Below are 8,942 nucleotides of genomic sequence, written 5' to 3'. Positions count from 1 at the left end.
TCACCATCATCATCATCATCGTGTATGTGAAGGTCAGAGGACAACTCTGCGGAGTTGGTCCTCTCCTTCCACCTTTATGTGGGTTCCAGGGATTGAACTCAAGTTACCAGGCTTGTATAGCAAATGCCTTTTTCTCTGAACCATCTTGTTGTCCCCCTAAATCACAGCATTTAATCAGGTGTCACATAAACTACACTTAGCAAGGAACTGGTAAGCAAGCTGGCCCTTCCCCAACAGCGGCAGGTTATGCTGCAAATTTCAAGACTCAGTTTCTAGTCTTTCTTCATAGAGTCCTCAAAAAGATGTCTGGGCCAGGCGGTGGTGGCATGCGCCTTTAATCCCAGCACTGGGGAGGCAGAGGCAGGCGGATCTCTGTGAGTTCAAGGCCAGCCTGGCCTACACAATGAGTTCCAGGACAGGCTCCAAAGCTACACAGAGAAACCCTGTCTTGAAAAACAAAACAAAACAAAACAAAACAAAACAAAACAAAAGTCTGTAAAGCCAAGCATGGTGGTGCACACCTTGTCTCAGCACTCAGGAGCAGAGGCAGGCGGATCTCTATGTTCAAGGCCACTCTGGTCTAAAAGTTCCAGACTATCCAGGGCTATCTAGTGAGACCCTGTCTCAAAACAACTTTGCAGAGATGCTGGGCTAAGAAGGCATGACACTACCTGATGAATTAACTGCTTCTATTGCCTCACCAGAAAGGGGGAAATACACATCAGCTGCCCGTGGGATGCCATACCCTGCGCCCCGCCTTCCCGGGTTCTGTTAGCAATGTACTTATCACTACAAGACGAAAGGAGACTCTACGGGGCTGGGAATGTGGCTCAGTAGGCAGAGTGCTCACCTAGTACACACGGAAGCCTCGTGTCTGAGCCCCTGCACTGCATAGTATGGTGTTCCCACGGCTGTAATCTCAGCACTCAGAGGTGGAGTCAGGAGGACCAGGAGCTGAAGGAGGCCATCCTTAGATACACAGTCTTTGAAGCCAGCCTGGGCTACATAACATTCTATCTCAAACTGAAGGGGGGCGGGGCAGGGAGGGTATCTATTGGCCACACTTAAATGTAACTTTTTTTGGTTGTAAGTCTAGCCTCTAACAGCTGAGTCACCTCTCCAGCCCTAACTGTAACTTTTTAATGTAATCTGGTTCTGTATTTATTAGCAATTTATTTCCCACTCTCCAGCAATCAGACACAGAGACGGTGACTAGGACATGACCTCCACACAGAATCCCGTGACTGCAGAGCACCTTCCAGCTGGTTCAAAGGTCATCTTTGCTCTAGAGAAAAGCACCTGGGGACTCCTTAGAAAAACGTTCCCTAGTGGCCAACTGTTTTTGCCCCGATGGTATAGGTGGAACCTGGGAGAGTGCTCAACCACTAAGCTACATCCTAACCCTAGTGGATGGTTTTTAAAAACAGGTACATACAAAGCCATGGGTCGACCGTCTATTGGTATTGTCACCCTTATTCAACTCAGCACTAATGGAGGTGGGAGATCTTAGGAAGACTTCTGACGGGGCTGGAGAGTTGCCTCAGTGGTTAAGAGTACCTGTTGCTCTTCCAGAGGACACAGCTTGGTTCCTAGCACCCACATGGCAGTTCACCATAGTTCCAGGGGACCTGACACCCTCTTCTGACTTCTGCCACGTACCAGGCATACACGTGGTGCACATACATGCAGACATACACTCATATAAGAAAAGTAAAAAAGAATTTTGATCTCTGTTATTTAATGAAGAGCAGCAGAAACTGATAGAAATTGCTATTTTTCCAGTAACCACATCAATGGCGGCAATGCCTACCTCCTGGTTCTACATTACCACCTTGGCCAGCCTCCTAACATCACTCCAGTGTAGCAGGAGCTGGAGGCACCCTCCCACTGAGGACTCCTGTCTTCCTTCAGTGGTAACTCCTGTCTCTGCTCAAGTCTTCCACCTTTATCCTCAGCTGCCTTTTCCCTTCAAAGAGCAGGATGCTTGCAGCCATGGCGGAATTCAGGCTGTCCACTCCAGGTACGACGGGGATCAGCAGCCTCTTGCCCCCAGTGCTCTCAGCCAATTGCAGGGACTCCAGGCTCACCCCATGGGTCTCCCCACCTATCACCACAGCCGCTGGTGCTTCTGTCCAGTCCAAATCGTAACTCTGGACCTCAAGTTTGGGAAGCCAGTCTTTGCTGGTTTTAGTGTCTGGGTCCTCTTCTTCACACTTGTGAAACTTCAGGAATCGTCGGTCACATGCCCAGTCACGGTCACTAGTTTTATTAGACAGCTGAAACTGAGCATAGAGACCACAGTTGTCTGCCACGTAGACTCGGGTGTCGGGGGGCAAGTGATTGGGCACTGTTTCCCATTCCAGATTGTTCACAATGGGCACCTGGAAATGTGCCCCCATGCCTGCCCGAAGCACTTTAGGCTCCCAGGCATCCACACAGCCTAGAAGACAAAAGATACAATTGAGACTTTATAAGTCTTCCTAGACTACAAAGGGAACTCTGAAGTAAATCCCTTTCATTCTAACCAGGAGATAAACCAAGAGTTTTTCCATGAGAGCCTTCGCTATTGCTGGGACCAAGAGCCTCCCACTCGATGACACTGACCAGCAAAGGGACTGGAAGACTGACTGCTGCTACTGCTGGAAACAGACTTTACTCATCTCATCCGTACACAGGGGCCAGGCACTGCAGGGGATGCCCTGGGGATTAGAATACCACCAGGGACCTCTGGGAACTCAAGATGTCAGCTGGGTGATGGTACCGGAAAGACATTGAATCAGGTGACTGCAGTATCAGTGGTAACTGGTGAGAAAGAAGCATGAATGGGGTAAAAGACAACCCTATACAAAGCCAGGCTTTCCAGAAAAAACACTAAACATCTAAGAGCCACTGAGCTGGCCCCTTTGGGACAAGAGAATCGTGCTGGAGAGAGGTCCAGGCAGAGGACAAAGAGACAGGGAGTGTGAGCAAGCATGCCTGACAGGAGGGTGGGATGGAATAGGAGCAGGAGCCAGGCCAGTGCCAGCATAATGGAAACAGAGTGTACCAGACTAAAGAGTGTAAAACTTTAGCAAGAATATGCCACCCAAGGATTTAAGCAAACCAGTGACAGAAGCTGACTGGTTTTTTCAGAAATACCCATTTGACTTCAGTGTTCAATCTAGATGAGAGCAGCCTGCCTCTACTAACAACGGGGAAATCAGGGAGGAAGTTCAAGCAGCAATCCAGGAGGAAGCAGGAGCCCAGACTAGGTGGTAGCCCTGTCCCTGCCTCCGGCCCTCCCTCATACTGCAGTGAGAAGGCCAGAGGAGCCCATTCTGACACAGTAACATCCAGTAAGAGCTCCTCTGTGTTGGCTGCCCAGTAGATCCTGACCTCTCCTTGTGCCTATTCTCACCACAGGCAAGCTGAAGGAGGGCACCTCACCTTGTCACAAGGTTTCCTTATTTTAAGAGTTAACTTGTCAGACTTAGGGTAGTATCAGTCAGACCAACTCTGAGAGGAGGCTAAGACACAGAGAATGTACTCATGCCTAGACATCCCCACCTATGGGCTTTCCCATGCACTTCATGGAACCAGAGATGGGAGCTGGGCTATAGGCCAAGAGGAAGGAAAAGATGAGCGTTCCCGTCTCCTCATATTCTTGACACTGGGCATCATACCAACTATGTCCTATTCTTCCCCTACCTCCCGACACCAGCCAGTGCTAACAAGTGAAAACTATATAGGCTTTTGAACACATTTCCAAAGCCACACTGCTATCAGAGCACTCGACAATGGAGTGAGTGAGGTACTGAAAATGGAACATCAGAAACTGGGTCTCACGCTGCCAGAGAACTGTACTTGGACAGAGTGAGTCAGGGGAGAGTTGAAAGGAGCAATTTAGGCAAGTCTCAGCAATGGCCACACTATTAGTTTATATTTAATAGTAGCTCTGGTGTTTCTGATGAGTGATATGCTCCCTGCCCTCCACTCCCAGGGCATAAGAGGTATTTCTGACATGTCTCAACTGCTAGTCAGGTATGTTTAGAACCAAGCCTATTAATCCCCTTCTGGTGAGAAAAGATACACAGGTAATAAGGCTAATTTGTGAGTGGCTTGTGTAACTACAGTTCCCCAAGGCTAAGAAAGATGTACCAGCATACATAATCACTCTGGTGACAACTTTTCCTTCCACATAACTTGAGGATTCATAACTCAAGGGAAGTTAGGAAGGGCGTTGTGGATATTTGTACACTGTGAAGACTTTGAGAACTCAAGATAAACACAGGATCCGAAACCAAGTGTTAAACTTGGCATAAACAATTAATGTACATTCATAAAATTAGAATCTATTTCTTCCCCCAAATGACTTAAAATTCTGAAACAGCTCAGCAGATCTCAAAATAACTTTAAAAGATGAGCAACATTTCCTGAATCCTTATTTGCATCATTTTAAGTAATCTTTTTTTTAGTTGTTTTTTCGAGACAGGGTTTCTCTGTGTAGCTTTGCGCCTTTCCTGGCACTCACTTGGTAGCCCAGGCTGGCCTTGAACTCACAGAGATTCACCTGGCTCTGCCTCCCAAGTGCTGGGATTAAAGGTATGTGCCACCACTGCCTGGCCATTTTAAGTAATCTTAAAAAACAAAAACCAACCATGAAGAGAGATTCTTATTATTCCCACTTTACAGATGAGGGGATTGACATTTAGCATATTGTTTATGGGCATGTAGTTAGCCCAGGGCAGATCAAAGAACCAGAGCCATGAGTGTCTGTCCTGAACCCCAACTCACTTAAAAGCATCCGGCGAAACCACTGGGGAGAAGATTCTTTTACCAGGATGGAGAGATAGAGATGGCCAGCAATTAAGAGTGTGTACTGCTCTTACAGAGAACCTTACAAATGAGGGCTTAACTCCCAGCACCCAAGCGGACAGCTCACAACTGCCTGTAACTACAGCTCCGGGGGATCCTGCACCTCTGATCTCTGTAGGTACCTGTACATGCCCACACAGACATACACTTGTGCACATAATTAAAAAAAAAAAAGTGTTCTTACCTTTGGTGAGTAAGACTTTACTGCAGCCTGCTCCAGCGGCAGATCTCAGAATTGTCCCCAGGTTCCCAGGGTCCCGGAGATTGTCACAAATCAACACTAAGGGCAGTGAATGGTGAAGCTGAGTCTTTGGATATGTTATCTTAACAGGGTCAGGTTTGGCGAAAATCCCTGAGGAAACAACACAAGAGATTTGCTTGAGTGGACATGAGAATGGTTTGAATTTTTTGTTTATTTATCTTTATGACCAAAGGAGGTGGTGCTTCCTGCTGTTGTTGGTGACCTCTTATTAGGAGTTGAGATGGGTCACATGCCCCTTCTCCCTGCTCCTACCTGCAAGGTGGATTCACTCCTGGTCAGATCAGAGGACAACTTCAGCTGTCTACTCTGTTTTGTATTCGTGAGGGTATTTTCTCAATTTCTATCTTAATGAATCCTGTTACCCATTTAATAGACTCACATGGATTGATGGGTATAAGACAGGAATACATTATGACCACAAAATTTCAAACAATAAGATCTCTACCAGTGCTCTGCCCATCCTACTTGATCTGCTTCTAAACTGTCTCCTCCCTGCACTCTACGCACCCACCTGTTTCGGCACATTTCCCATGCTTTCTCAGCACTGACAAAAGCCACTGTGGGTGTGGTGGCAGATGGCTGGAAGCAAGAGAGCTGAGAGTTTACAGCCATCATAATCCACAGAGCAACACTGCCACACACAGAAGAACAGGGTTTGGGATGTCCTCAGTGGTACCGCACTTGCCTAGCATGCTCACAGCTCTGGAGCTGATCTCTAGCACTTCTACAGGACCCAAAACCAAATGTTAAAGTTGACATACAGGGGCTGGAGAGTTGGCTCAGCAATTAAGAATCCTTGCTGCTTTTGAGAACCTGGGTTCAATTCCCAGCACCTACACAGTGGCTCACAAGTCCAGTCTCAGGAGATCTGACACCCTCTTCTGACCTCAGTAGGCCCAGGCATACACATGGTGCACACACATACATGCAGCCAAAACATTCATACATATAACATTTTAAAATTAAAAACTGGCATCTATATAACCTATAAGCAAATAAAAAAAACTTCATTTTGTAATCTGCTCATCTTACTCAATGTATCTTTAAAAAATTTACCATGTCAGTATATTTACAGCTACTGTATTTTTCTAAATATTGTAATATTTTGTAATATGTGTCAAAGTTTAGCTCTTTCCATATTGACGTTAAAGATTTAAATTTTCCTCATTTCAAAAAAAGCACTACAGTGAGTAGCCAGAGGCCTCTCTCTGTAGATACCTGAAAACTTCTCTGGGACAAACTCCTGTAAGTGAAATAAACATACAGTGTACGAATACTGTTAATGTTAACAGATGACATGGAACTGCCTCCCTCACAGGCTCTGGTGCTCTATCCATACCTAGAATGACAAATATATGCCTCCTCCCTCAAAGCCTGCTTAACAGAGGCATATTTACTTTTAACTTTTGCTCCTTTGATAGAAAAAAAATAGCATTTCGTTATTTCAATTTGCATTTTCCCTGATTAGTAGGGAGGTGAACATCTTTCGCACTCACCTGGTTACTTGTGACCCCTTTACACTAGTGTCTTTGTTTATGTTTTCTTTTTCTCTTTCTCCTTTTTCCCAATGGGATTTTATTTTACTTAATTTGCAGGTTTAACCTAAATATTTATACACTAGCCACACAGCTGTCCTTCACTGCATTGTCTTAAAATTAAAAAAAAAAAAAATTCCCAGGAAATAAATTCATTAAAGTAATGACTCTTCTTCCAAACAGCCCAGCCCAGAGAAGTACTGCCTTGGAGTCATGTGCAAGGGCTGTGGGGTGTGTGTGTGTGTGTGTGTGTATGTGTGTGTGTGTGTGTGGAGTGGGCCATTTGTGAGGTCTCCTGCTCAGGGCAGAAGCATGCCAAGTTTAGATGGGGCAGAAATCACGTACCCGGTGACCCTTCTCTCCTCACAAATAGGCTGGGGTGCTTAGAAAAATGAAAAGCCCGAGTAGCTTCCTTAATGAAAAATGCTCTCATTTAATGATCTCTGCATTGTTTCTGAAAGCATACAGTTTTCAGGGCAGTATCTGGAAAGAGAGGAACTGGGTAAGAAGCCAAAGATGAACCTGTAGTAATTCTCTGAGATGGCTTAGCAGGTAAAGGGACCTGCTGTCATGCCTGATGACCGGAGATGGATGTCCAGGATCAGGTAAAGGGACCTGCTGTCATGCCTGATGACTGGAGATGGATGTCCAGGACTCACAGAGTGGAAAGAAAAAACAGATTCCCACAGATTGTCTTCTGACGCATGCACATATGCACACAAAATAAGTAAAGTGATTTTTTGAGACAGCGTTTCACTATGTAGCTCTGGCTATCCTGGAACTCGATCTGTAGACCAGGCTGGCCTCAAACTCACAGAGATCCACCTGCCTCTGCCTCCCAAGTGCTGGGATTAAAGGTGTGCGCCACCAAGGCCAGCCCATAAAATGTGTTAACAAACCATAAAACAAACAAACAAACAAAAAACTGGGCATGGTGGTACACATGACTATAATCCCAGCAGAAAGGAGGTGGAAGCCGCTGTATCAGTGGTTCAAAGTTATCCTCAGCTACATACAGAGTTTTAAACCAGCCTAGATTACATGAGACTTTCTCAGTGAGAAAGCCGGGTAGTGGTGATGCATGCCTTGAATCCTAGCACTTGGGAGGCAGAAGCAGGCAGATCTCTGAGTTTGAGGCCAGCCTGGTCTACAGATCAAGTTCCAGGACCGCCAGGGCTACACAGAGAAACCCTGTCTCAGGGGAAAAAAAAAAAACAAAAGCAAAAACAAACAAACAAACCGGTAAGAAACTGGATCAGTTGTCAGTAAAAATACAATTAAAACACAGGCCTGAGAACTCTATTTTTGGACATCTAAGATTAGCCAACAACATTTTAAACTTGATTTAAATAAAATTTGTTGCCTTAAGACAAGTACGCATAAGAAAGTCTAGGATAGCACACTTGTGTGAAAAAGAAATTCTAGATATTGATACACTGTAAGTCACTGACCTATTATTCCTTGTGGTGTTACTAGGTCGGACCAATCCTTGATATCTTCAAATTTCACCTTAATGAGGCTGACACCTTTCAGCTTTTCCACTGGCAACTCCTTGACGTACTCCAGACGGCTAAAGAAGAACACTTTCGGCACAGCTCCAGCCTTGAGAGCATCTGCAATCAGCCTGCGACCTTCCAGCAGGATCTTCCCTTGCTTTTCCCGAAATGGCCTGGACTTAACTATGGTCATGACATTGCTGTGGACGGATACAGAGAAGGGTGACTATTAACGTTCTTGTCTTTGGGACACCTGTAGTTCTAACAGACACGCAGTGCTTGGCGGAGGCACAAACCTCAAAGAAGCCCCACCCCCACCCCCCCCTTTTTTTTTCTTTCTTTCTTTTTTTTCTTGCACAGTAGAAACAAGAGCCCGAGGCTCCGCTGTGCGGCAGGGAAGAGAAGCGGGACTAGTCGACAAGCCTCAAGCACACATCACCTTAGCCTCCTGTCCCCGGGAAAGGCCTTATCATAGCGAAGCCCTGCCTCTTCCCAGGTGTGAGGTGTCGATGGGGACGGGGAGGTCTCCTGAGGGCGTTTATGTCGCTGCTCCTGAGCACTAGCCTCGGGGACCGCCTTGCGAGGCTGCTTGTCAGGAGCGCGCTTCCGTTCCTCCACCTGTCCGGAGGGGAACAGCACTCTCACCGGGCTGCGCCGCAGCGCCCGGACCCAGCGCCGCGCCTCGAGGTCCCGAGTCTGGAGCCCCCGCAGCAGCGGTCTCAGGGAGGACCACAGGCCCCTCGCGGGAGCGGCCATCTTGGCTCTACCGCGCGCCACCGCCCGCCAGCGCGCCGG

The 8,942-nt window shown here is 46.8% G+C and overlaps 1 protein-coding gene across 2 annotated transcripts; it reads right to left on the bottom strand.

Moving 5' to 3' along the window:
* Positions 1-1,721: 1,721 nt before the first annotated feature.
* On the bottom strand, positions 1,722-8,928 carry Mrm3 (mitochondrial rRNA methyltransferase 3). 2 transcript variants are annotated; one of them, XM_042282417.1, is made up of 4 exons: positions 8,793-8,928; positions 8,103-8,347; positions 5,039-5,206; positions 1,722-2,440 (listed from the first exon to the last, which is right to left on the bottom strand). In XM_042282417.1, exons 2-4 carry the CDS (start codon positions 8,338-8,340, stop codon positions 1,908-1,910), a joined length of 939 nt encoding a protein of 312 aa, XP_042138351.1. In that variant the 5' UTR covers positions 8,341-8,347; positions 8,793-8,928; the 3' UTR covers positions 1,722-1,907. The 2 variants fall into 2 exon arrangements, with proteins under 2 accessions (XP_042138351.1, XP_006977475.1); XM_006977413.4 differs by having other exon boundaries at positions 8,587-8,903.
* Positions 8,929-8,942: the final 14 nt, after the last annotated feature.

This window comes from Peromyscus maniculatus, chromosome 8 (genome assembly GCF_049852395.1).
Source record: "Peromyscus maniculatus bairdii isolate BWxNUB_F1_BW_parent chromosome 8, HU_Pman_BW_mat_3.1, whole genome shotgun sequence".
In the NCBI taxonomy this organism is placed as follows: domain Eukaryota; kingdom Metazoa; phylum Chordata; class Mammalia; order Rodentia; family Cricetidae; genus Peromyscus; species Peromyscus maniculatus.
This window is presented reverse-complemented; position numbering and strand designations above follow the sequence as displayed.

What these genes read in the sequence shown, in the direction of transcription:
- Mrm3 (XM_006977413.4), bottom strand. Translation starts at nt 8,903, where the DNA reads ATGGCCGCTCCCGCGAGGGGCCTGTGGTCCTCCCTGAGACCGCTGCTG. An exon ending in CCCGGGGACAGGAGGCTAAG is followed by an intron (nt 8,348 to 8,586) that starts GTGATGTGTGCT and finishes ATCCGTCCACAG; the next exon opens with CAATGTCATGACCATAGTTA. An exon ending in TAAAGTCTTACTCACCAAAG is followed by an intron (nt 2,441 to 5,038) that starts GTAAGAACACTT and finishes TTTGTCTTCTAG; the next exon opens with GCTGTGTGGATGCCTGGGAG.